The following is a 27,697-nucleotide window of genomic DNA, read 5'->3' as shown; positions in this document are numbered from 1 at the left end:
TGGAGTTTAATCCCTTGGCAATCCTTCCCTTTCTTTAGAGCGCACTGGCACTCATTTGATTTTTTAATAATTTCTGACTTGTGAGGACTCTGTAACAGTATATCAGTGACTTTTTAAAGCTTCTCCACAGCACTGCAAGGGGTTTCTATTGTGCCAGACAGCATTAAAAAAGATATATTAGTCATACCTTTGGACTGAAAGTAACTACTGCTTTAACTCTTGACAAACCCTGAACCAACTTCACATCTGTAGCTTATTTGCATGTACAATATATATACACAAACACAAGTAACTTTGCATCTGTACATTATTTCCAAGTATTGTAATATATACAAACACCAACTACATATCTGCTTGTCGCATAATATTTCATAAAGTATCTCAAACAGTTTTCTAATTATATCTTAATTCCGGACATTCTCTAAACATGCAAATGATCTGGCACAAAGGCTCCACACAAGTACAATGGAAGAGGTAAGGCCTACTTCACAAGCGTAACCTCGGATGACATGACCAAATAGAGACGGACACAAGGGATGGGCTCCCATCACTCTGTATAAAAGGGACAGCTGTCCGCCACAAAGCACAGGCACCCAACAAAGGTAGGTTTTCTATGCACTCCCATATTTTGAAATACCACGTAATTGTAATGAATCCATACAATTTTTTTCAGTGATACATTTCTATGGTTAGGAGGTTGTTCTTGTTATTTTTTTTAATCTCATCTTATAAGCATTTATATCTTCAAATGCATTCCCTGCTAAGCAATGTTTTTTTTTTTACATTTTGTTTCACCCCCTAGAAGCCCATCCTGAAGACAACCAGAAAACCCTGCATTCACCTGGTGTCGTTCAAGGTGAGTCTCGAGATGACTGCAGACGGGTGTGAACTTTAGATGCGCCCCCGTTCGCATCTTTTTTCCATTTTTAAAGCAGGCCTCATCAGACATGATAAACGCGAAAACTACAAAATTACTTTGTTTGCCTTTGTGGCATTTACAAATATTAACTATTGTCTTGTTTCCTCACTTGCAGAAAAAGAGTCATCATGGGAGACCCAGAGATGGAGTGTTTCGGCCCTGCGTCCGTTTACCTCCGCAAACCAGAAAGAGAGCGAATTGAAGCTCAAAACACTCCGTTTGATGCGAAAACTGCTTATTTTGTCACTGAACCAGCCGAGATGTACCTCAAGGGGAAACTTGTTAAAAGAGAGGGCGGCAAAGCCACCGTGGAGACGCTCACTGGAAAGGTGAGAGGGCAGCCATGGGGATTACAAGTTTTGGATTGTATAAAAAGAGTTTGATGAGGTAACTGTGAGATCCATTTGGTCTCAAACGATATGACATCAAATTGCGGTTCAAAATGTAATCTGAAGTTACAGACACAACAGAGTACAAAAATCTGAGAGCAGAATATAAATCTGTCAATGTGGAAACTGGAAACAGTAAGAATGACTTATAAGGTGTTTTTATAATAATCCTTGTGGCAGCTTTTAAAATATTTATCGGAATCTTTTTACAATCATGTTATGTACACTGGACAAGAAGCCATTTCTCCCTTAAGCCTTCTAACTCTAGACTCATCCTGCACCATGACAATTGCTTTAAATGCACAGTATTGGTTACCTACTTGCATCATGACGATAGAAACAGCAGGTGAATTTGTCCGTCACTTCTCAATAAAATTAATCAGGGACAAACCGTCAATGAGTTGCAACATGCAATGGCATATAATATCCGCAGTAACAGTAAATAGAATGATACTTGACTTTAGTCTGGCAGTATGGGTATGGTGCAAATGTTTAAAGACCAGAGTATACAGTGTATATATATGGAAACAGCTAAGCAAATTTTATATAATGTAAAATTCTTAAACATTATTCCAGAAAAACATCAATGAATAATTGGGGGGAAAAAAGGAGATTGATTTTAACTGACACATTTTTTCGATGGTAGCAAACCTTATGTGTGTGCGTCTTCAATCTCTGCATCAGAGTATCACTGTGAAAGAGGATGAGGTCTTCCCCATGAACCCTCCAAAGTACGACAAGATTGAGGACATGGCCATGATGACCCACCTCAGCGAGCCCACTGTGCTGTATAACCTCAAAGAGCGCTATGCAGCATGGATGATCTACGTGAGTTTGAGTTAACCAAATCATAAGTAAAGGAAATTTATGATGACTTTGTAAAAATGTCCTTCATGAACCATGCACCCTCTCTGACACCACAGACCTACTCTGGGCTCTTCTGCGTCACTGTGAACCCCTACAAGTGGCTCCCAGTGTATGATGCAGTGGTTGTTAATGGATACAGAGGAAAGAAGAGGATTGAGGCTCCACCCCACATCTTCTCCATCTCTGATAACGCCTATCAGTTCATGCTTCAAGGTATCAATCCATTTGTAAACAATACAGCAGCATTTATAGTAGCAACCATTACTGTCAGAAGATAGGAGATATATGTCCTGACTGTTGTATTGTCATTTCTTACAGACAGGGAAAACCAATCGATCCTGATTACGTAAGTGACACAAACCCTATATTGTTCATTGTTTCCAACAAATGTGATATGACAGGATTTTCATTTCGATCTGTAAACACAATCCAGCGGAGAATCTGGTGCAGGAAAGACTGTCAACACCAAGCGTGTCATCCAGTACTTTGCGACAATCGCAGTGGCTTCAGGAAAGAAAGCTGATCATACTTCTGGAAAAATGCAGGTGAATTGACTTGGACACCATCACTATAAAATCCAACATCAAACCATTTTGACATACGTATGTCCACACTACTTTTGTTGTGTGTTGTTCATATTTTTTTGGTCCATGTCTTATTGATGACTAATTCCATCCCGTGGAGTGGCATATGCATTATATACCATGAAATGTCAAAAAAGTATAACATAATTGTTTGTAATGCTCATGAATTCTGCCCCTAGGGATCGCTGGAAGATCAAATCATTGCAGCCAACCCACTGTTGGAAGCTTATGGTAATGCCAAGACTGTGAGGAATGACAACTCTTCACGATTTGTAAGTCATATTGCTCATTTCAAGTAAAATTTGTATGGCTTGCTACTTTGTGGTATCAGTTGTTCAAGAACAGTAATAAATTATATATCATTCTCCTCCTGTACAGGGAAAATTCATCAGAATTCACTTCGGGTCAACTGGAAAGCTGGCTTCAGCTGATATTGAAACATGTACTTATTTTTTTTAATTCATTTAGTTTTCCTTTGATTGTTCATGAGAGATTGTTTTGAGTCAAATATCTTTCACTTTCGATAGATTTGCTGGAGAAGTCTCGAGTGAGCTTCCAGTTGTCTGCTGAGAGGAGCTATCACATCTTCTACCAGCTCACAACGGGCCACAAACCCGAGCTGATAGGTTTGATCAATCAATACTAACAAAATTGTGTGAATTCATAGCTTTTTCTACAACTACACAAACACACACTTTATGGTATGATTTAATTGTTTTGTTGTTTTCTTTAGAGGCTCTTCTGATCACCACCAACCCATATGACTATCCCATGATCAGCCATGGTGAAATCACTGTCAAGAGTATCAATGACATTGAAGAATTCATCGCTACTGATGTGAGAACAATTTCTTCGCTCTTACTTTACAGTCATGAGAAACTTGACTTACACCAACTCCGACCCTACTTACGACCAGTCCACCTGCATGTCTTGCCTTTCTTAAAAATAAAACGTCAAACTCCATAATATAAGTCCTTGATTTAAAAAAAAAAAAAAAAAGGATATTTTACTCATATCTAAATGGGCCAGAGGCCATGATTGGGCCGACCCCGGTGGGCCAGAGTGCGAGGTCTCGACCAAGGCTGCTTGCAGCTTTAATTCTACTTGAGTGTTATTGTACGTTCGATAATTCGATAGACCCACATGCTAGTGCAGTTGTCCACTTGGCAAAAGACACAATTTAGATTTAAGTGGGGAAAAAAGCTTCTTTTTACAACAAAGTTAAATCTTATTTGTATGCTTTTCTTTTTGTCCACATCATAGACTGCTATTGACATCCTGGGTTTCACTGCAGAAGAGAAGGCATGCATTTATAAGCTGACTGGAGCTGTGATGCATCACGGAAACATGAAATTCAAGCAGAAGCAGCGCGAGGAGCAGGCTGAGCCTGATGGCAACGAGGGTAAGACATTCAAATTGCCTTTAAATGCAGTAGTCAAGTGTATGTCTCTTGGGAAAGGACCTTTGAAGTCATGTCTATGTCTTGAGCTTAGTGTGTGGTTTAAAGAGAGCTATTTGTGTTCTTTTCTTAGTGGCTGATAAAATCGCATACCTCATGGGGCTCAACTCTGCTGATCTGCTGAAAGCTTTGTGCTACCCTCGAGTGAAGGTTGGGAACGAGTATGTGACCAAAGGTCAAACTGTTCCTCAGGTACAGATTTCGACACAAACCTACATAAAAGTTATAACTTAATGCTAAGGGTTGTTTTTAATCCAAGCATTAACTAAATGTCAAATAACTCACTCCAACAATTGCTTTACATTGTGTTTTAAAATCAGGTCAACAATTCAGTCTCGGCTCTCTGCAAGTCTGTCTATGAGAAAATGTTCTTGTGGATGGTGGTCAGAATCAATGAGATGCTGGATACCAAACAGCCAAGAAGCTTCTTTATTGGGGTCCTGGACATCGCTGGGTTTGAAATCTTCGATGTAAGTCTGTGTGGCTGTAATTACAAGAATGCTACACACAATGCCTGCTTAAAAATGGGATGGGACCCGGAAGAGATGCATTCCCTGGTTGATTTTGTTTTTTTCCGAAATGTCATTAGTTCAACAGCTTGGAGCAGCTGTGCATCAACTTCACCAATGAAAAACTGCAACAGTTCTTCAACCACCACATGTTCGTCCTGGAGCAAGAAGAGTACAAGAAAGAGGGAATTGAGTGGGAGTTTATTGACTTTGGTATGGACTTGGCTGCTTGCATTGAGCTTATCGAGAAGGTGAGTGACAGAATATATTCACAGAGCAGTCAGAGAGCTACATAAAGGATTAAACATTTTTTCCACAAAACTGTATTTTTTTCCTATTTATTAGCCAATGGGCATCTTCTCCATCCTTGAAGAGGAGTGCATGTTCCCCAAGGCAACAGACACAACCTTCAAGAACAAACTGTACGATCAGCATCTTGGAAAAAGTGCCCCCTTCCAGAAACCAAAACCTGCTAAAGGCAAAGCTGAGGCGCATTTCGCTCTGGTACACTATGCTGGCACTGTCGACTACAACGTTATGGGCTGGCTGGACAAGAACAAGGACCCCCTGAATGACTCCGTGGTTCAGCTCTACCAGAAGTCTTCAGTCAAGCTGTTGGCCTTGCTGTATGCTGCTCATGCCTCAACAGATGGTAAATGTACACATTTTTAACAGCAGGAAGTTTTTTTTATAACATAACAGTTGTACTATTTTAAGTAAAATGAATTTGTTGAAGGTAATAACTTACATTTATTTTTCATGTTACAGCTGAGGGAGGTAGCAAGAAAGCTGGCAAGAAAAAGGGTGGATCTTTCCAGACTGTATCTGCTCTGTTTAGGGTGAGTGTCACAAATTACTGTGCAAAGAAAATGCTCATACAAGGTGGCAATTAAACATGATAGGTCACATTGGCTCAAGAGTTAATGAATTACAATTTTATATATATTTCAGGAGAATTTGGGCAAGCTGATGACCAATCTGAGGAGCACCCACCCTCATTTTGTGCGTTGCTTGATTCCAAATGAATCAAAAACACCCGGTAGGATACATGCCAATGGCTAATTTATTATTCCAAGAACAAATGTATACATGAAACAAGACAGTACCTAACTGCCTCTGGCTTTAAAGGTCTTATGGAGAACTTCCTGGTCATCCACCAGCTGAGGTGTAACGGTGTGCTGGAAGGTATCAGGATCTGCAGGAAAGGTTTCCCCAGCAGAATCCTCTATGGTGACTTCAAGCAGAGGTAATTATTCCTCCGGCTCCCTTTTTAATTTCTTATGATCAAATATTCCTCATTAACCCATTTACTTTCTATTAAGATACAAAGTATTGAATGCCAGTGTCATCCCTGAGGGGCAGTTCATCGACAACAAGAAGGCCTCAGAGAAACTCTTGGGCTCCATTGACGTTGATCAAACTCAGTACAAATTTGGACACACAAAGGTAAGAGTGAAAAGAAAAGACCATTCACAAAGGGGTATAAAGCCAACTACTGTCAATACCTGACCATTTGAAAATGTTTTGGGTGATTTCAGGTGTTCTTCAAAGCCGGTCTGCTGGGAACCCTGGAGGAGATGAGAGATGAAAAACTTGCTATCCTGGTCACAATGACTCAGGCTATGTGCAGAGGTTTCCTCATGAGAAGAGAGTTTGTCAAGATGATGGAGCGCAGGTACAGTAGCGACTAAGAAAACAACATAAGGGATAAAACCTTTCTCAAAATAACATTATCTAATCAAACTATTTCCCTGGATTTTTTTTTTTAATTCGCAGAGAGGCCATCTATTCAATTCAGTACAACATTCGCTCCTTCATGAACGTCAAAACTTGGCCATGGATGAAGCTGTACTTCAAGATCAAGCCTCTGCTGAAGAGTGCAGAGACTGAGAAGGAGATGGCCCAAATGAAGGAGGACTTTCAAAAGACCAAAGAAGACCTAACAAAGGCTCTGGCCAAGAAGAAAGAACTGGAAGAAAAGATGGTTTCCCTACTGCAGGAGAAGAATGACTTGCTGCTACAAATTGCATCTGTATGTTGAATTGAAAAGAAATGTGTTACTTCAGAGATACACATTCCCATAAATAAGAAATTATTAATTTATGTTCCTCTAGGAAGGTGAAAACCTCACTGATGCAGAGGAAAGGTGTGAGGGCCTCATCAAGGCAAAAATCCAACTTGAGGCTAAAGTCAAAGAGACAAGTGAGAGGCTGGAGGATGAGGAGGAAATCAATGCTGAGCTGACTGCAAAGAAGAGGAAGCTGGAGGATGAGTGCTCTGAGTTGAAGAAAGACATCGATGACTTGGAGCTCACCCTGGCCAAAGTGGAGAAGGAGAAACATGCCACAGAGAACAAGGTTAGTATATCAATTAAGAAGCTTCAAAGGCAACTCTTGACAAACTACAAAAACCCTTCTTATCTTTTTATTTTTCCAATATAGGTTAAAAACCTTGTTGAAGAAATGGCTTCCCTTGATGAGACCATTGCCAAGTTAACCAAAGAGAAGAAGGCCCTCCAGGAGGCTCATCAGCAGACTCTCGATGATCTGCAGGCAGAGGAAGACAAAGTCAACTCTCTGACCAAGGCCAAGACCAAGCTGGAGCAGCAAGTGGACGATGTGAGTGATGATAAATATTATTGATTTCAGTTTCTCTGTCTTTGAAAATCTTCAAATTGACAACGCATCTGTGGTTGAATAGCTCGAAGGTTCCTTGGAGCAAGAAAAGAAGCTTCGCATGGACCTTGAGCGAGCTAAAAGAAAGCTTGAAGGCGACCTTAAACTGGCCCATGAAACCATCATGGACCTGGAGAATGACAAGCAGCAGTCTGATGAGAGATTAAAGAAGTGAGCAATATGCACTACATAATTTGAAAAACTGTATTTGTGTCTCACCTACTTCTTGTATCATCCTGTATGTAACCAAATCACACACAGGTGTAAAAAGTTGGACAAAGACAAACTGACTGTAAAAACTGTTGAAGACAAGGCCATAATTCTTATTTTTGAGATTTCACAAATGACAGATGTCTAAGAGTAACAGTAGACACTCAGGTGATCACATTTTAGTGTTCAAAACTTGTAAAAACGAAATTGTGGACGTAACATTTTGTATGAATTGTTATCCCACACAGGAAGGACTTTGAAACAAGCCAACTTCTTAGTAAGATTGAGGATGAGCAGTCCCTTTCTGCTCAGCTACAAAAGAAGATCAAAGAACATCAGGTTCGTAAATGTGCCTCAATTCTGATTAAGCCATAGCAGTCTACTGATTTAGTGATTCTCAGATTTATTTGACTCGTACAAGTATATTAAAATGTGTTGGTTGTTTAAATATGTAAACGCCAGGCTCGTATTGAGGAGCTGGAGGAGGAGATTGAAGCTGAGAGAGCTGCTCGAGCCAAAGTGGAGAAGCAAAGGTCTGATCTCTCCAGGGAACTTGAGGAGATCAGCGAGAGGCTGGAAGAAGCTGGAGGGGCAACTTCCGTTCAGATCGAGATGAACAAGAAGCGCGAGGCCGAGTTTCAGAAGCTGCGTCGTGATCTTGAAGAGTCCACCCTGCAGCATGAGGCCACTTCTGCAGCTCTCCGTAAGAAGCAGGCTGACAGCGTGGCAGAGTTGGGAGAACAGATCGATAACCTCCAGAGAATCAAACAGAAGCTGGAGAAAGAGAAAAGCGAATTCAAGATGGAGATTGATGACCTCAGCAGCAATATGGAATCTGTTGCTAAATCAAAGGTATATTTCCGTACGTTGAAGTGAAAATATTTCAAAAGCAACTTAATATAAGTGACAACTACGTTTGCATTTATTCAGCGCTCGTCAAATGTAACAATGATGCAATACAATTGATCAATGCAGCTTTCACGTGATTGACCTTTTTTTGGGTAGTCGCATACACTGGAGTGGTGTTTCTAAAGATTACAAGTCACAGTGTTTTGTTTTTTTTTAAATATAAACAAATTTTAGTTTAAAGTATAGAGAACAATCTGAGATTTACAATTTATTAAATCAAAAGATTTTTTGTTGAAACAATTTTTGTTATTCTAGGCACACTTGGAGAAAATGTGTCGCACTCTTGAAGATCAATTAAGTGAGATGAAGACAAAAAATGAAGAACATGTCCGACAGCTTAATGACATTGGGATACAGAGGGCAAGGCTGCAAACAGAGAATGGTGAGAATATCTTTGATTTGAAAGTGTGCTTGACTCATATGTTACAAAATTGCCATATTTAAAACATCTGTCTCAACTCAGGCGAAGTCAGTCGCCAACTGGAGGAAAAAGAAGCTCTCATCTCTCAGCTGACAAGAAGCAAGCAGGCTTATACTCAGCAGATTGAGGAGCTCAAGCGACATGTTGAAGAGGAAGTTAAAGTAGGTGCATGTTGAAAGCACATGCAGGTCGTGTTTGCCGTCATTTCAAAGTTTGATAATAAACTTTAATCACCTATATTTTTTTTGCCAGGCCAAAAATGCCCTTGCTCACGCAGTTCAGTCTTCTCGTCATGACTGCGACCTGCTCAGAGAGCAGTATGAGGAGGAGCAGGAGGCCAAAGCGGAGCTGCAGCGTGCAATGTCCAAGGCGAACAGCGAAGTGGCTCAGTGGAGAACCAAATATGAGACTGATGCCATTCAGCGCACTGAGGAACTGGAGGAAGCAAAGTAAGTCTTAAAGTTTAACTTTGTGAATCCGTCTATCATTCAAGACATAAGGGTATCTTAAGTGAAATACTCTTGACAGGAAAAAGCTTGCCCAGCGTCTTCAGGATGCAGAGGAGTCCATCGAGGCCGTGAACGCAAAATGTGCCTCTCTGGAAAAAACTAAGCAGAGACTGCAGGGCGAAGTGGAGGACCTGATGATCGATGTGGAGAGAGCCAATGCACTCGCTGCCACTCTGGACAAGAAGCAGAGGAACTTTGACAAGGTAATACTTTGAGGTACTGCTGACCAAAAATTGCATAAGAGAGAAAAAGAAAAGCTAAACATGTCTTGATGCCTTCAGGTTCTAGCAGAGTGGAAGCAGAAGTACGAGGAAAGCCAGGCAGAGCTGGAGGGATCTCAGAAGGAGGCTCGTTCTCTCAGCACTGAAATGTTCAAGCTGAAAAATTCCTATGAAGAAGCTCTGGATCACCTGGAGACACTGAAGAGGGAGAACAAAAATCTGCAACGTATGCACATTTTTCAATATATGTATCATACCTTTCCATCCTATCAGTGAAAAAACCGATAGTGGTCTTTCTCTACAGTATTATCCTGTCGATTTTCATTTTCACAATCAGGCATTCACAGATTTAGAAAAATCTGCAGCATAAATTTGGGACAATATGCCCTCTAATGGACCACTTAGCTAAATACACATGATTTATGGTTCCAATAACAAATATAATAACTAGTGCATTATATCTACACGTGTTACAAAATAACAAACTCCCATCTAGTTAATGAAACTATGAAACATTCCCTGTTACAGAGGAGATCTCGGATCTAACTGAGCAGATTGGTGAAAATGGAAAAACCATCCATGAACTGGAGAAAGGGAAAAAGGCAGTTGAGACAGAGAAGTCTGAACTCCAGACTTCACTTGAGGAAGCAGAGGTAACCCCCGCTAAAATATTGTTGATCAAACACTGCATTTGTTGCTTCTGAAGTAAATAGCAATTCTAATTATCGTGTACATTAATTATATAATTATTATTTTTGTGTCAAGGCCACCCTGGAGCATGAGGAATCAAAGATTCTCCGCATTCAGCTTGAACTCACTCAAGTCAAAAGTGAGATCGACAGAAAGCTTGCAGAGAAGGATGAGGAGATGGAACAGATCAAGAGGAACAGCCAGAGAGTGATTGAGTCCATGCAGACCACTCTGGATGCTGAGATCAGGAGCAGGAATGATGCCCTGAGAATCAAAAAGAAGATGGAGGGAGACCTCAACGAGATGGAGATCCAGCTGAGCCACGCCAACCGCCAGGCCGCTGAAGCCCAGAAGCAGCTGAGAAACGTGCAGGGACAACTTAAGGTGTCTTGGCGTCTTCACGACTCACCAATTCTTGTTTGATTTATTGAGAAGGCGCTGAAATTGAGTTTTATGTGGTGCATTTAGGATGCACAACTGCACCTGGATGATGCCATCAGAGGCCAAGAAGAAATGAAGGAGCAGGTCGCGATGGTGGAGCGCAGGAACAACCTGATGATGGCTGAGATTGAGGAGTTGAGAGCTGCACTGGAGCAGACTGACAGAAGCCGCAAAATAGCTGAGCAGGAGCTGGTGGATGCTAGCGAGCGTGTAACTCTGCTGCACTCTCAGGTGAGTTGATGACTGAAACAACATAAGGGGGGAAAAAAGACTTGAAGAATGCATAGTAAACAGTTGTTAACATCATCATTTAGAATACCAGCCTTATCAACACCAAGAAGAAGCTGGAGGCTGACCTCATCCAGGTCCAGGGTGAAGTGGAAGATGCTGTTCAGGAAGCCAGAAATGCTGAAGACAAGGCAAAGAAGGCCATTACTGATGTGAGTTACCCTGGCTTATTTATGTGCAGTAGCTTTGTCTCCAGGAAATGAAAAAAAAATAATAATCAGAGGGTTCAAATGAAACAACCTCTCATATTTCAGGCGGCCATGATGGCGGAGGAGCTGAAGAAAGAGCAAGACACCAGCTCTCATTTGGAGAGGATGAAGAAGAACCTGGAGGTGACTGTGAAGGACCTGCAGCACCGCCTGGACGAAGCTGAAAACCTGGCAATGAAGGGTGGCAAGAAGCAGCTCCAGAAACTGGAGGCCAGGGTAATTGCCTTTAGACCTACTTGATAATAAATATCAACCAAGACAATGTAGTGCATTTAAAATGTGTTGCATCACTTTGTCCGTGAAGGTTCGTGAACTTGAGGGTGAAGTCGATGCGGAACAGAAGCGTGGCGCTGATGCAATCAAGGGAGTGCGGAAATACGAGAGGAGAGTGAAAGAACTCACCTATCAGGTAAGCTTCTGTTTGCAACTTTATACATGTTCGGCACACCATGCCAAATGTAGAGTTTCAACTGTCATATTTATGCTGTCTTCATTCAAAACAGACTGAGGAGGATAAGAAGAATATTGCCAGACTTCAGGATCTTGTTGACAAGCTGCAACTTAAAGTGAAATCCTATAAGCGACAGTCTGAGGAGGCTGTGAGTACATCTCTATAACTATTTTTTTTAGTTGTTCAATATAGTCTACACGATTTGATTTTGTTTGTTTGGCTTGTTGATACAGGAGGAGCAGGCCAACTCTCACCTGACCAGGTACAGGAAGGTGCAGCATGAAATGGAGGAGGCTCAGGAGCGGGCTGACATCGCCGAGTCACAGGTCAACAAGCTGAGAGCCAAGAGCCGTGAAATGGTCAAGGTAACAAGGAACTTAAATCAAGTTTTGTTGTAAATCAAGGTTATCTGGTCACCTTTTATAACATAGAATTTTTCTTCTATTTCAGACCAAGGACGAAGAGTAATGAAGAGATCACGACTCGGCAGTAGCAAGAAGTCATACAATATGAGTTTCTTGCTTACTGCAATGTTAAATGTGTTGCAATGACATGAAATAATAAAATCAAGATAGCCTGTTGCACCATCTTGTATCTTTGCCTTTACTTGTCATTGTCTTCTGTACAGCTTTCATAAAATATTTGTCATTTTGGAGTTTCTAGTTCTCACGAACATGAACGTGTGACAGTGTAGTCTGCACAGACAGTCAGCAGAAAGACGGGCCAACAACATTGCGCCCCTTTGAATTAAATCCCCTCTTTGAGTTATCACTGCACACACTGTATTTATTAAAAATGAGAGATTAAAAACATTAGAATGTTGTAAATCTTTCTTGTTTGTGTACATTATCTTTATATAGAGAGATGTATTTATTTTTTAACAAAACAAAAGCTCACTATTAAATGGCATCTGACCTACTTAATGTCCAGTTTCACAAACCAGTTTTTCTCCATGGGCATCGTAATCTACTGACATGATCAACTCACACAGTTGCTTTACTCGCTTGTATTTTAATGCGTATTGCCTTAAAGACTAAAATATAGAATATTTGATATCCTCACATATAGTCCTTTCTTTAGGCAACTCCATAGTTTGCATGTTCTTCTCATGTATGGCTTTTCTCGGGGTTCTCCAGTTCCCACCAATAGTCCCAAGCCTCATAGGTGTGAATGATTGATTGTCTCTGTGTGTGTTTGCCCTGTGATGGACCGGTGATGTGTCCAGCTTGTACCCTGGCTGTCAAATGTTAAAGATGGAAGAAAAAACTATAATTTTTACACTGTTTCAATTAGAATAAATGTTTCATGAATATATGTGGGTTGTATGCGGGATTGAAGTTTTATAGAATATTCTTCACACGTTTTCCCTCGAGTAAACTGTGAGTATCCCTTTTGAATAAAAATGTTCAGTTTTAAGATGAATGTTACCTGTTTCCTGGGGGAAACGCTTTCCAGTGGCGAGCGGAAGTAATTGTTTGAAGAGGAAAGAAAACGACGAATAAATATAAAAGTGTATTGTCGCTTTCAAAGTTCAATTAAAACTTTTTCAATGTGCCCTTTCTTCCAAAAAAAAAAAAATTATTAATATATTGGGCGGGATATTCAGCTTCAAAATTAGTTTCTTTGTATGTTAAATTATCTATGTTTCCATCTTATGTCATCAAACATGGGATTGTGCAAGGAACCGTCGTCCCCTGAGAATGGCCATGCAATAGTTTCAGGTCCGTACTCTTCCGTACTTCTTAAATTACTTAAATAAAGTTAAAATTATGAAAGTGGTTGGACTGTTGGCCACTGCTGTCACTCCAGTCTCTGAAACAAGGAGGCACAGCCCCCATGTGGACAAACTAGGTCATTGCAATACTATATATACAGTATTTTGTGTGCGTGCGTGCGTGCGTGTGTGTGCGTGTGTGTGTGTGTGTGTGTGTGTGTGTGTGTGTGTGTGTGTGTGTGTGTGTGTGTGTGTGTGTGTGTGTGTGTGTGTGTTTATTTTTTTTGTTTTGTTATTATTTATTCCACCTGGTACTCCGGTTTCCTCCCACAGTCCAAAAGCATGCATGTGAGGTTAATTGGTGACTCACTTCCCCCAAGGCGTGAATGTGAATGTGTGTGGTTGTCAATCTCTGTGTGTGCTCTGTGATGGACTGGTGGGATGGATGGATGGATGGAAATACACTGCAAAAATTACGGTATATACATTTTCTGTCAAAATACTTAGATACTGTTCTACTTAGATAACAACAAAAGGGAGCTATACAGAGCCAAAAATCGCATTTTTAATATCAAGATTAGCATTGTTGACACTAACTAAGATTATTCATGTCCACAATGTGACACACTGAAACCTATTTCTAAAATCAAAAGGGTTCGGTTTCAAGTTAATTATAATGACTTTCAAAATAAAGAAGGTAAATTAACAACCAGTATGGTCGAGTATGCATCCATCTTTTAAACTGCTTTGTCCACCTTAGGCATCACCTAAGGCGGGTGAATGAGGGCACATCCCGGCTGACGATGGGAGAAGGCAGGGTACACCCCGGACAGATCAACAGTCCATCACAGAGACAGTCACACACATTCACCCGCCTACAAGCTATTTGAATTAAACAATTAGCCTGAAATGGGAGGAAACTGGAGGAGAAGCGCACAGGGAGAACATGCACACGACTTGGACTTCAACCGGGAAACCTATCAGGTGAGAGTTGACTTTTTTTTTTTTTTTTTTAGTAGATACCAAAACCAATTATATTGTTTTTGTATGACATCATCTCTGTTTTTTCCATTTTCGCCCTGATTCCAACAGCAGTATAGGCCAGTGATGGACACGTGGACAACAGCAGAGATACTGCACTGTGTGGGGTACACGCTGAGATGTGTTATTGCTGAGCGAAGCCAGAGGTCAGCATTGCGCCGTGTGAGCAGGCTGTTGCTGTCAACGGGGGATATTGGGTCACGAAGTGTAAACAGAGGACGGAGCAAATGCTGTATTCATATATGCACGAATATATCGCTCACTCTCCGGGACTATGGCTGCGCGCAGCTGGTGTCTGAGGACCTGCTTCCCGACATGGGTCCCGTCGTAGTTGTGGATGCGCAGTGCGCCTCGCTGCTGCTGCTGCAGCGTAAACAAGACCGTCCGAGGCTGCGACGCTGCTGCTGCTGCTGCTGTCTGCGGAGGGCAAAATAATAATGTTGCTCCGGTGATAAGTCACTTCTCAGCTTCAAAGAAAATGTAGTTTTATCTGGAACCATCGATGAGCTTCCTTTCTTTTTTTCTTTTTTAAATGCGCATCGACTCCAGTTCATCCTCTGCAGAGGGTTGAGGATTTTCAAATTTAATCAAACTGGACATCTGTCACTCCGTTACTACTTAAGCGCAACCACCGAACAGCCCTCCTGTCGCCCGATTAATCTCACGGACTTTTGCCTCTGAGGAACTACTTAACTCATTCCCTCTCCACAAAATGACCGACGACCAGGAAACCCCAGAAGCCGAGGAGGACTCGCCTCCGTCGGGACGCGCGACCTTGCCGCTGCGCCCGCCGTGCGAGCGCCTCTCGTGCGGCAAGAGCAGCGTGTGCTCGCGCTCATACTTCGTGGTGGTGATGGTTTTCTTTCATGTGTACATCATTAACGTGATAGCGCTGTTGTTCTACGTGCACTACAGCAGCGGGCAGGACGACGCGAGCCGGACCAGTGAGGCTCCCAGCGGCGGCCACCAGCGCCCCGACGCGAGACGTCCACCATCCAAGCCCGAGTTCCTGCGCGAGGCTTCCCTGACAAGGGTCGAGGGAATAAGGGTGAGTAATGGAGTGATGGTGCGTCATCTTCCTTCTCTCTCTCACTCTCGCTCTCTCTCTCACTCTCGCTCTCTCTTTCTCTCCCTCTCTCTCTCCTCTCACACCCCATGATTTGTTTCCTCAGGTGGGACATGTCCAAAAGGTGTCACTGGTCCCAGGAAACGTGCATGAAATGCGAACTCTCAGCCTCAAACCGCTGCTGTTCGGTAAGGGGAATAAAAACAATTTGGATAACACATTCTGCAGCAAGCAAAATATAGTTTCTCTGCAATTGCAAGTCCTTGACAGTAATCCTTGTCAAACCCTCACAGAGCTTTGCAAAGGGTTACAATCAACGAGGTTTGTTGAAATAGGCCTGAAAGTCCTGAGGCAACTTCTCGCTCAGCCTCCACATCTGCTCCAATTACTACTTCATAGCTGACTGCGTAATGGGAAGATGTGCATTTGTAGCCAAACAATCCTGTGTGTGAATATACAGCCTGCCACTGAGCACAACAGAATGAAATGGGATATTACTAGAATTCAGAATACATGATCTTTCCATTCTTCCACAGAAGACAAATGTAAATCATCAAATTATGTTGTTGATTTATTTAACCTGAACAAAATAAATATCTATTATCTTATTTAAGGGGCACGCTGCACATGTGATAGGCTATAATATTGCATATCATATATGGAGGGAAAAACTAATACATTGTTTAAATGTATTAGCCACCCATTCCAGAAACTGAATCAGTAAATATGATTAGGTGTAAAACCATTTGTGTTCCTTTTCCAGATTGTATGTAAAGACTTACTAGATATTTCATATGGAAAGTTACACTTTCTATGACCTATGGATTCTGACATTCTTTGATCAAATTTAAAACACAAGTAGCCCAGCACTCAGCCAAACATAACTAAACCTCAGGTCTTCAGCCTTTCTAACACTCAGACTAGTTCAATCACTTAGAAAATCTGATTGCATGACCAGAGAATTGTTAAAAAAAAGAAAAGAAAAGAAAGAAAAAAAGAATACTGTAACATGGGATTGATTGTGTTGGTTTTAGTGAGATTTTTCCTTCCCTGTAGTTTGATGCTAGTTAAACTGGATCGTTTGTGTATTCCTGCAGAGATCCCTGGGTTTCTGTCGGAGGACGAGTGCCGGGTGGTCATGCAGTTAGCACAACTGAAGGGTCTAATGGAGAGTCAACTGATGGTCCAAGAGGGTCAGGAAGAGCTGGCCAAGGAGCTCAACCTCAGCCCAGAGGAGATCTTTAACCTGCTTGATATCAACCAGGATGGACAATTGCAGCTCCACGAGGTGTATGTCAGTTTGTTGAATTCTACCTTTGCCTGAGATGTAATCAACGTATCTTAACCAATCTTGGCTGTACTGCTGTGTCTCCAACAGATATTGACGCATTCCAGAGTGAGAGACGGCATCTGGCTCACACCAGAGAATCTTAAAGAAATCTATGCAGGGCTCAAAGCTGATAAGGATAATAATGGTAAAGCGATTGTGACCACTCAGTTCTTGGCATCCACAAGATAATTTAGTTTGCATTATGAATTTTTGTAACATCTTTGAAAACAAAGGTAACAAGTGTTGCTCAGTAAAAAGCAAAATCCAATTAAGTTTCAGTGTAAATGCAGCTCATGGAGATTATCCAAAGCACCTTTCTCATATTGTATCTAGGTTTGCTGAGTCTAGAAGAGTTCAGGCTACTGAGTAACGACGCCTTTCAGCAATTCTTGTTGAAGCGAGGGGTGAAAAGGAGTCAGCTGGTGAGGAACAGCAGACACACTTGGCTCTATCAAGGCAAAGGAGCTCACCGGGTCCTGCAAGACCTCAAGGAAAGGTGACTTAAGACTTGTTCTTCTTTGTTTCTTTTGACTGTAAGAACAGTGTGCACCCATCACCAAACAACTCAACACAAACTATTTAGACATTTAAAATACCAGCTGGGCATCAATATGCCTCATACTTGAATCCCAATAGCTTCTACAAGATCCCTGATGCATCTTCTTAGGCTTGCGGTTCTGGGTTTGATATGATTGGTTACAAACAAAACCTTTTTATTTTGCTCCCGACAAGAGTGACTCGTCTCACTCGGCTTCCGGCCACGTTAGTGGACCTCAGCGAGCCGCTCCAGGTGGTGCGCTATGAGGAGGGAGGCCACTACCACGCCCACCACGACAGCGGCCCCGTGTACCCCGAAACGGCGTGTACTCACACGCGCCTCGCAGCCAACACCTCCACTCCTTTTGAGACGTCTTGCAGGTGAGCTCACCGAGGTAAAATGGTGACCGAGATCACTAAAGCTGTGTTTCTCAGCAAAGTGCGTGAATGTTCAAGGTGTTAAAATCATCCGTCTTGTCTTTACTGACGCGTCCATTGTGGAAGCTGGCATGTTAGTTGGTGTGACATCATCGACTTGAGGACGTTTCTGTGCCTGCCACTGGTTTGCGAAGTGTTATTTTTTGTGTGTGTGTGTTTGTTTGTGTACTGTTTGTTTGCACCATACATGTGTGTGTCAATTTAAATCTGTGTTGCACACTTAGGTACATCACAGTTCTCTTCTACCTGAACTCTGTTGATGGGGGCGGGGAGACCGCATTCCCTGTGGCAGACAACAGGACCTATGACGAAGTGGTGCGTAATAGTGTCTGGGTCTGGAAATGTGAACAGAGAGTCCTACTAAAGTATTGTGTACATACTGTGCATGTTGTTCATATCTGTGTTAACTCAACTTGTCTGTCGGTGAGTGCATGGGCTCAGTGCGAGGCAATTGGTGTCACTGAGTGTGATCCTATGTGCTTTAGTCTCTGATACAGAACGAGGTGGATCTTTTGGACACCAGAAGAAACTGTGACAAGAGCAATCTGAGGGTGAAGCCAACCAAAGGGACGGCTGTCTTCTGGTACAACTACCTTTCTGATGGAAGAGGTTGGTAAAGTACCAAGGTTAATGTAAAAAATATGTGAAATAATGTAAAAAATAAATAAGTAAATACACTTTTTTTTTTTTTCCTTTTTAAAGCTGACAGTTAGGTATACACGTTTTGTGTCTACAATAATCTCACAGTGGCCTCAGATTAAAGTTTTAAGCTCAACATATGGACAGGAGGCAAACGAATGTCCAGATTTCGAGCTAATCCGTTTCGTGGGTTAAAGCGTCTGCAAGTATTAGATGAAAGGTTAATTAATGGATCACTGCAGACATCATCATTTATGGACCAATGCAAATGGATGTCTTGCATTCATTATTGTTTATCTGGTTGTTCCTGTGCCATTGGAGCATACAATTACATATTTAGAGTTTTCTTGATGCAGAGTATATTAGTCCAGTCATCAAAGTTCCTTTTTTTCCCCCACCAGGCTGGGTTGGGGAGCAGGATGAATATGCTTTGCATGGAGGTTGTGTGGTCACCCGTGGAACTAAGTGGGTTGCCAATAAATGGATCAACATCGATCCGGACTACCAGCGACAGGCTCGGTATCAACAGTTGGTGTCACAGCAACCAGAGGAAGAGGATGATGAAGGTCTGACTTTTAACACAGAACTACAGAGTCCCAGCATCCATCAAGACTTGTAATTCACACAACCAAATTTATATTTAAGAGAATCTTCCAAGCCTTTCTCAGTCTTCTGCACAATGTTTTTGGCAGCACCCTCTGTGGCCAGTTTGAAGAGACACGATTTATTCAGGGAACGAGGTCACGGTGGGTTTATGCAACAGCAGCGAGATGCTTTTGTTGAATAATGTCTGGGTATTGCTATCCTGTTATCTTCCATCTACTCTATTTCCCATTTTAGGATTGTTGCACTAGAAACTCTTGTCAAAGAGTTGGGACCTGAAGACCGCTTACCTTTGCATGTATAACCTTCACTCATTTTACTGTTGCTGAAAGCAACAATTGCACTTGAAAACTGAAATGACAGTTAGCATTTCAATGTCTCATCTTGTTATTGCTGCCATAACCAAAAAAGACTCACACACTCTGTGTGATGCATGTTGCCTTGTCTTTGTTCCTTGAATACATAATTTTTTTTCTAGGTGAATGCACAACACATTGAAATGCACAAAATACTATTCAGATGTTCAGATCTCATTTTATTTATTTATGTATTTATTTATTATGTATTTCCAAAAGAAAATGCACTGTTTGCCTCTATCACATTGAATAAAGTTGAGAAGATCCCATCTGTCATCAGTGTTTGTCTTCCTTTGACATGAACTAAACACAAAAGCTATCAATATTAATTTAATTAATTAATTCATCTGCAGTTATTTGTATGACGTCATTCATTTCAGACTAGAAGCCATTTATAAATAGAATAGAATAGAATAGAGTTGGTCTTGTGTCCTGGGTTGGTTGGTTGGTTCCTCATCCGTTTCCTCTTTGGGAAAAGGCATTAAAGTTTTGTGCTGTTCATTTCCTGTAATGAAACCAGAAAATTATGTAATTAAAATAGCACTTTCAAACTTTTTATTTAAAGGTACTGGGTGTAAAATTTAAGTGATGCCACTTCTGTGTATTGGGTGGCAGTAGTGAGTAATTTTGTACCCAGAAATTTGGATTTACAAGACTCATTTGGGTCGGGCGATGTGGTTCGCTGGCTAACTGCACATACAGTAGATATCAGTCACTGAGTATATCCATCCATCCATCCATTGGCTACCGCTTTATCCGGGGCCGGGTCGCGGAGGCAGCAGTCTGAGTAGAGTTGCCCAGACTTCCCTCGCCCCAGACACTTCCTCCAGCTCCTCCGGTGGCACCCCAAGGCGTTCCCAGGCCAGCCGAGAGACATAGTCCCTCCAGCGTGTCCTGGGTCTGCCCCGAGGCCTCCTACCGGAGGGACATGCCCGAAACACCTCCCTCGGGAGGCGTCCGGGGGGCATCCGAAATAGATGCCCGAGCCACCTCAGCTGGCTCCTCTCGATGTGGAGGAGCAGCGGCTCTACTCCGAGCTCCTCCCTGGTGACTGAGCTCCTCACCCTATCTCTAAGGGTACGCCCAGCCACCCTACGGAGGAAGCTCATTTCAGCCGCTTGTATCCGAGATCTCGTTCTTTCGGTCATGACCCATAGTTCATGACCATAGGTGAGGGTAGGAACGAAGATCGACCGGTAAATCGAGAGCTTCGCTTTTTGGCTCAGCTCCTTCTTCACCACGACGGACCGATACAACGTCCGCATAACTGCAGACGCTGCACCGATCCGCCTGTCGATCTCACGCTCCATCTTTCCCCCACTCGTGAACAAGACCCCAAGATACTTAAACTCCTCCACTTGGGACAAGGGCACTCCACCGACCTGGAGGGGGCAAGCCACCTTTTTCCGGTCGAGAACCATGGCCTCGGATTTAGAGGTGCTGATCCTCATCCCAGCTGCTTCACACTCGGCTGCGAACCGTGTCAGTGCACGCTGGAGATCCAGGCTTGATGGGGCCAACAGAACCACATCATCCGCAAATAGCAGAGATGAGATTCTGTGGTCCCCAAACTGGACCCCCTCTGGCCCCCGGCTGTGCCTAGAAATTCTGTCCATATATATGATGAACAGAACCGGTGACAAAGGACACCCCTGCCGGAGGCCAACGTGCACAGGAAACAGGTCCGACTTACTGCCGGCAATGCGAACCAGACTCCTGCTCCGGGAATACAAGGACCGAACAGCCCTCAACAAGGGAGTATATACTGAGTATAATGATTGTTTTTTTTATTTCATCAGCTTTTTCATTTTTTATTATGTTAACTAAAAAAAATATAGTTTGGATTGATTATCAGTGATTGCCAAGTATTAAGCAATACCACTATGCCATTACAAAAAGTGCTATTGACTTGGCAGGCATAATTGCACTTACAGTATGTTTAAGTTTTGAACTCTCCTGAACATCAGCTTAACACACTCACCAACAATGGTTCATATCTGGGGAACGATGCAGCTCCACGGTGGTCCAGGCAGTACAGCACAGCATCATGGACAGAAGCAAAAAGCTGTTTTTTAGTGATTGTCTCAGAGAAGAAACCACCAAGTTCTAATGCTTCCACAACAGAAACTGAAAAGAAAAAGGCATTTTACATTAAAATCAAAGACTATACAGTCGACCTTCAAGGAAGTAAAGTGTTAACTTACCTTGACACCCAGCTATGTAGACATCCACATCAATCTCACTGAAATCATGGAAAATCTGTCGATATTAAAAAAAAAGAAAAAATTTAAAATCTGTTCAAAAATGGTCTGTATGACAGCAAATCATTGTGAACTTTTTATTGATTTGTCACTTTACAGGTGTTTAAAATCAGCTGGAAGCTTATACACTTGAAAATGATCAAATACAGTCATTTTGTGACTTTCTCCGTGAAGATTTTATTTGTTGTTTTTTTATTATTATTATTATTATTATTATTATTATGGCTTGTTCATTAAAAGAACCACAATAGAAATAACTTCCGGCAACCTTATAAGGCAGTTCAGTACAAATTGAGGATCTAATTTGTAGTTGCCAAAAATAATCAATCTATTAAAATTGTAAAAACAGTCATTTAAAAATAGTTTGATCTGCTCAATTGTCTTTTGGACATGTTTGGACATGTTTGACATGTTCATACTTACATTTTTCATGGTCTTAATAGCCACAATGTCAACAAAGTTCGCCGTGGAGAGGTCAAGGATGATGGAGTGGATATCCCAGGTCCACTTTCCCAACGACCCAAGAGAGACTCGCTCCAGGTCGCGACTCAGGGTGTCCTCGCTGCTGGAGCCCAGAGTGGTGGTGTCCTCGTCCTGCAGCTCTGACATCCACCCTAAACTCGTGCAGTCTGGATCCCCACCTTTCAAATACTCCCATCTGGACTGACCACCTGGTATTCGGGGGGTGGTTGGGATGACAAACACCGTACCATTTTCCCTTTCAGTCCAGTCCGGCTCCTCCCGTCCCTCCTCCTCTGTATCAGTCCCATCTCCATGTTTGTCCCTCCAGCAGCCAGGCTCTTCCTCCACAGAGAACTCTGGCAAACCAGACAGTTTCATAGCTGCCCTCTGAGCACGTCTCTGAACGGTAATGAGGGAAACAAAGTATTGGACTTATGGCACTGGACTCACACATTGGGAAAATATTGATTAATTAAAAATAAATGTTTAATGACGGTTTGTAATATTACCTCTCTCTTAGCTTGTCTCTTTGCCCGTCTCTCAGCTCTCCTTTCTCTACGCTTCTGTTTGGCCTCCTGCCTCCTCTTATAAATGATCATTTTACTGATGTCAAGTCCACTCTAAACAGAAAAAGGGAAGTCGAAACACCTTTGTAATGTAGCAGCAGAAATGGAATGAAGTGATGTAATAAGTCAATTTCCAGTAGAGACAATTTGAGTCATCATATGCAAATTAAAAGAGGAAACTTGAGGGTCACATTTGGGCTAAACTGTAAAACGCACAAAAAAAGTTTGTTTATTAGCACAATATGTTATTATCAACTATCTAAACTATTAAAATATCGACTAATTGTTGGTCTGGTCTTCAGGTTTTGATTGGGAGTAAGCAAACCTTTTCTTTCAGGGCTTCGAGGTACAGCTCTGCGTTAGCGAAGTATACTGTAGAAGAGGAGTGAAATATAGTGACACCTGGGATCTCTTTAGCCTGTGAAAAAGACAAATGTCATTATTTGTCTTTTATTTGGTGAAGAAGAGCTTTGATTTGTGGCTTTAACCATTTGGTCTCACCTCTCTGTGTTTCTCCATATCGACGTACAGTTCTGTACCTGGAACATTTCCTAAAACAGAGTAGGTGGGCCTGAAAAAAATAAGTCTCTTTATAACACAGCCGAACTTGGATATTATTACTGCAGAGAGACATGTATTATAACAAGTCGTGGATGAATCTTACAGCTGCGCTCTGAAGATAACCGTGAATAGAGCAAAGGTGATAGATGCTGCTAGACCCAGATCCAGATTGAGGAGCAGTGTTGATACCCACGTGACCAACCACACTACCTGAGTAATACAAGATGACCTTGCTTGAGGATATTTTTAAATGATGTAGTAGATAGTCCCCACATAATTTATTTATCTTCTCACCAGATCGATCTTGCTGCTTCTCCACAGGGTAATAATGTCGGAATACTGCTTGAACATGCCCTTCAGATTTACAAACACGATCGATGCAAGGACAGCCTGAAACAACACATTTAATTTATATAGAATACCCTCATATCAATGTATGACATTACAGTAAATGTATAATGTGTCATAGATTTTAATTATAAATCATCTGAACCTTTGGCAGCTCCTGGAAAAGTGTTCCAAGTTTCAGTATTGTCACCAACACAATTAAAGCGGAAGCCACTCCAGCCATCTAAGAGAAGGATAGAAAGTTTATTATGGGCTTATTCAAATATTTGGGCTCAACATGCACATGAACTAATTTGCTTTGTGAAACGGGATCAGTAACAATCTGTTAGTACATTTTCGAAATATTAAGTCATAGCTTTCTTCAACTTTCTTTTGCCTTCTAAATTAGAATAGTCTTTACATAATATGCACACATGTAAATTCGATGGATAATGCATCTCTTAAAGCTACAATACATAGTATGCAGGACATCAGTTTTTCATATTCACAAGTAAACACAAGATATCTAGCGTGTTATTCTTATCAAGGAAATGTTTGTTGACTTACTTGCGTCTTGCCTCCCGTTGACTCTTGGACAAGACTTCGAGACATGGAGGGGCAGACAGAGAAGCACTGAAAAAAGCCTCCCACTGCATTGCTGAGACCCAATGCCACAAGCTCCTGAAGCAGCATCGAGACAAACAAAACATGAAAGTCACTTTACAATTACAATATCAGCAAAATTTACTTGTCATTTAGCGATAATCTCCAAGTCACCTGGTTACTGTCAACTTTGTATCCATGCTTCAGTGCAAACGTTTTTCCAAGTGAAATAGAAATCGCGTATCCAACAATTGCCAGTGCAAAAGCATCTCCGATAACTTCACCAAAAATACTCACATCTGGTGCACTCGGAGGACGTAAACTGATGCGCATAAGACAAAACAGGAAACCAGCTATTAAAGTTACTCTAAATATTACTCAGCCAATAAATATATCAGTATTTGGAAAATTCAAATACTTACCCACTCGGAATTTCTCCAACAACTTCAAGACTGTAGTTGCCATTCAAATGTGCATAGGATGATATCAAAGTAGCTGCCACAATCTGAAGGAAACAAGTGGAACATTAAGATTATAAACACAAATATACAAAGGTGACTTGAACAACATGATCTTATCTTTGACTGTCAATAATTAGTCTCTTGTCAGTCATTTTAGAAAAGAGGGTGTAATTATTAGCCACAAAGTAGTTTTTGCTGTGAACTGTGGAAAAGCAGAGGCCCCGGCACTACTGCTGATTCAGCTGCTTATTTCCGCTTATTTGCGTCTATGCTTTTTCACTGCATTAGCGTCAGCACCAATGATATAAAGAGGGACCAGGGAGTGTGTCCCCGCGTTGACTGACTGTGATTAGTTCCATTGGGACAGGCACTGGGAGCTTTGACCCGAGGAATGAGTTGAGTTCCTTGGCTGCAGTTAGAAGCACCATAGTCACAGCACTGACCACCAGCGTGGGCAGATGAGTGTGCGGCAGCAGTGAAAAAACATCCTTCAGAGTCTGAAAATGAAGAACAGTAAAAAGAGAGAGCGGTTATAGCTGGGACTTTATGAAATTTCATGAATTTAGACAAATTATTCCATTACTTCAAACTGCTGGTTAGTATTTCTTGCTATATTGTCTACATACTTACATTAGTAATCAAGATTTTAACATATAACAAGAAATATCATTGTGGTTTTTTTTGGTTTTTTATTTGATTAAATATCAATTCAATATTTTGTAATTGAGAAAACGCCACATTGTAACCCTAAAAGGCTCATTTAATGGCAGGACACTGATCCAGGTGAAAGTCAATATTGGCCATAAAATGTATTCATTCATTCATTTATATATACAAGTCAGGACTACAGGATGTTTACAGAGTGGTTGCAAAATAGGGTAAACAAATATAAAGTGAAATTCCTTTTAAAAAGAATAAAGAAGGAAAGAAATGTGCCAGAAGTGAATGATAGCACACACTCCTCTGTCAGTATCAATACTGTAATAATAGATTTGATCATGTCTGGTCAAGCTGTACTAACACAGATGAAACATTGAGGTCAACACTATTTGATGAACAAAACCACAGTGAGAAGAATCAATACTTGACAGCACTCACATACACCAGTGACAGCGGACCACTAAAGCGTGATGGTGAAACTCCAAAGATGTACTTCAGTTGTCCTCCCACAGCATGGACTGCAGCAGCTGTTGTGTAGGCCCGCACAAGAGGTTCAGACAAGTATGTTCCCACAAATCCAAACTTTACCACACCCAGCAGTACCTGTGAACACAACCATTAATGTTTGAGTGTGTTTAAAGAGGAACCGCAAAGTAGGACACAGCTAATAAGAGGTGACTTTGTTTTGCAAACCTGAATAAGTCCCCCGAGAACAGTTGTGGCAGCAGCCACCTGAACCCTGTATGCATCCCTCGCAGATATATCCACCTCTGTGGTGATGTTAGTCCCGTTATTTTTGAGGAACTCCCCATCTGGAGCGAGCCTCTCTGTCACACTCCCAACCATGATACTCAACACGGTGAAAGTACCTGAACACAAGAAACACAACACTATGATTATCGTTCTCTTTAATAAATAATACATTTTCGTTATGCTATTTTTGACTCCATCGTCTCACCAATGGAGATATGACGTGATGTCCCAAAAAAAAAGTAGATCAATGCTGGATAGAGGGATGTGTAGAGCCCAAACACGGGAGGTAATGAAGCCAGCAATGAATATGCCATACCTATGGATGGAAATTTTATTGAGCCAAATGTAAATGATTATGAGGAGCTGTGTTAAATGTACAACCACGAACCAGAGAATGTTTCCATTCAGACAATCAATTCAACAACCCACCAATCACTTTATTCAGGTGTATTATTTGTAAACGCTGATGTGATCCAGTACAATATCTCAGAGATACATTCTGCCTTTTTATAAAGCGTAATTAATTTCAGTTTTGTTTAAAATTGTTAGAGATTATTTCATTGAACTATATGGTTTGGGTTTTTTTGATCGGGACAGCAACATTTTTATGGAATTTTAAGATACTGAGATGTTGCCACTGATATATGAGAAGAGTATATTCAAATGTACTTAATAAAGAGGCTGATCTGCATGTGACATAACTGACAGGGACTATAATCTAAATATTTACTTACTGAAATACTGACATTCAACTTGAGAACATTTTTAGAATGATAGATATGTTTACTGAGATGTAGGAGGCTGTTTCCATACCTTGTGGCAGGTGCATTATACCAACACTAATCCCAGAGACAAGGTCTGGCATCCCATAGTCCCACACTGAGTACTTAGGCAGCCAGTATAACACAGGGAAGCTGCTCATTAAACTCCGCTTCAGTTTAGGTATGGTACACCTGGGAGGGATGTAATGCAAACATGAATTTTTGCACACTTTCTTCGTACACTTCTGTAGGACAATGAGCATCAAAATAATAAAACTTTGATGAGTTTGTCTTACCTGAATGAATCTTTCAGGCGCTCAGATATAGGACGGTGACTGTCAGAGTATGATTTCCTCTGTGTTACTTCTTCCAGTTTCTGTTCATCCAGCACTTCCCGCTCCACTCTGTATTTTCCAAGTCTACGTGTGGACTCCATTGGGCTCAATGCAAGTTCAGGTGATTGCCTCTTTTTAAATTTTTAAGAGCAGATTTTGAGTGTCTTGTTTGCTGAACCCTTTCCACCAAATCCAGATGCTACAATTCCTCTGCCAAAACAGCGCATATATCTGCATCTGTACACTACAATACCTAATGGTTGACAATGGTTTGGATGTTGCAAGCAGGGCATCTGCATTACAATGATGAGTGAGCACAACAGGTATCGTCTGAAAAAGGAAAAAGATTAACTCCACTAATTTCCATTGAGTAGTTCCAGTCTCTCTTTTTCCATGCAACAGCAGAAGCGAGACTAATGAACCATGAAACACCAAGGCTTCTACAAGGCCAGCTGTTTTTTCAGGTTACTTT

General features: G+C 41.5%; 3 protein-coding genes across 3 annotated transcripts; 2 read left to right on the top strand and 1 right to left on the bottom strand.

Moving 5' to 3' along the window:
• Positions 1-705: 705 nt before the first annotated feature.
• LOC308128993 (myosin heavy chain, fast skeletal muscle-like) lies at positions 706-12,335 on the top strand. Its single transcript, XM_080494729.1, has 40 exons — positions 706-856; positions 1,035-1,248; positions 1,993-2,136; positions 2,232-2,388; positions 2,494-2,521; positions 2,609-2,720; positions 2,939-3,031; positions 3,138-3,201; positions 3,287-3,385; positions 3,493-3,596; positions 4,023-4,161; positions 4,292-4,410; positions 4,539-4,688; positions 4,808-4,978; positions 5,073-5,379; positions 5,496-5,566; positions 5,679-5,766; positions 5,856-5,973; positions 6,050-6,173; positions 6,266-6,402; positions 6,504-6,759; positions 6,842-7,084; positions 7,169-7,345; positions 7,428-7,573; positions 7,861-7,951; positions 8,075-8,464; positions 8,777-8,903; positions 8,985-9,103; positions 9,195-9,391; positions 9,471-9,654; positions 9,733-9,898; positions 10,201-10,325; positions 10,438-10,746; positions 10,831-11,034; positions 11,118-11,243; positions 11,346-11,516; positions 11,605-11,709; positions 11,804-11,899; positions 11,985-12,116; positions 12,202-12,335. Exons 2-40 carry the CDS (start codon positions 1,048-1,050, stop codon positions 12,217-12,219), a joined length of 5,808 nt encoding a protein of 1,935 aa, XP_080350855.1. The 5' UTR covers positions 706-856; positions 1,035-1,047; the 3' UTR covers positions 12,220-12,335.
• A 2,476-nt stretch (positions 12,336-14,811) lies between these two features.
• Positions 14,812-19,642, top strand: p4htmb (prolyl 4-hydroxylase, transmembrane b). The gene is made up of 9 exons (XM_080495302.1): positions 14,812-15,554; positions 15,679-15,760; positions 16,670-16,860; positions 16,951-17,047; positions 17,236-17,398; positions 17,635-17,820; positions 18,102-18,192; positions 18,363-18,486; positions 18,918-19,642. Exons 1-9 carry the CDS (start codon positions 15,219-15,221, stop codon positions 19,133-19,135), a joined length of 1,488 nt encoding a protein of 495 aa, XP_080351428.1. The 5' UTR covers positions 14,812-15,218; the 3' UTR covers positions 19,136-19,642.
• Positions 19,643-21,438: 1,796 nt separating this feature from the next.
• Positions 21,439-27,326, bottom strand: slc26a6l1 (solute carrier family 26 member 6, like 1; the record flags this gene model as incomplete). Its single annotated transcript, XM_080495413.1, has 18 exons — positions 21,439-21,602; positions 21,680-21,734; positions 22,160-22,597; positions 22,708-22,818; positions 23,090-23,182; positions 23,266-23,335; positions 23,429-23,535; positions 23,620-23,715; positions 23,819-23,896; positions 24,220-24,333; positions 24,430-24,577; positions 24,678-24,760; positions 25,061-25,213; positions 25,815-25,979; positions 26,070-26,245; positions 26,335-26,445; positions 26,943-27,082; positions 27,187-27,326. 18 exons carry the CDS (start codon positions 27,324-27,326, stop codon positions 21,439-21,441), a joined length of 2,442 nt encoding a protein of 813 aa, XP_080351539.1.
• Between the last annotated feature and the right edge of the window lie 371 nt (positions 27,327-27,697).

Source organism: Blennius ocellaris (assembly GCF_963422515.1).
Source record: "Blennius ocellaris genome assembly, chromosome: 4".
Taxonomy (NCBI): Eukaryota; Metazoa; Chordata; class Actinopteri; order Blenniiformes; family Blenniidae; genus Blennius; species Blennius ocellaris.
This window is presented reverse-complemented; position numbering and strand designations above follow the sequence as displayed.

Bases quoted from the DNA above. Each gene is read 5' to 3' on its own strand.
- p4htmb (XM_080495302.1), top strand. From the start codon at position 15,219: ATGACCGACGACCAGGAAACCCCAGAAGCCGAGGAGGACTCGCCTCCG. The intron at 15,555-15,678 runs GTGAGTAATGGA...TTGTTTCCTCAG, and splicing joins CAAGGGTCGAGGGAATAAGG to GTGGGACATGTCCAAAAGGT. The intron at 18,487-18,917 runs GTTGGTAAAGTA...TTCCCCCACCAG, and splicing joins CTACCTTTCTGATGGAAGAG to GCTGGGTTGGGGAGCAGGAT.
- LOC308128993 (XM_080494729.1), top strand. From the start codon at position 1,048: ATGGGAGACCCAGAGATGGAGTGTTTCGGCCCTGCGTCCGTTTACCTC. The intron at 6,174-6,265 runs GTAAGAGTGAAA...GGGTGATTTCAG, and splicing joins ACAAATTTGGACACACAAAG to GTGTTCTTCAAAGCCGGTCT. The intron at 10,326-10,437 runs GTAACCCCCGCT...TTTTGTGTCAAG, and splicing joins CTTCACTTGAGGAAGCAGAG to GCCACCCTGGAGCATGAGGA.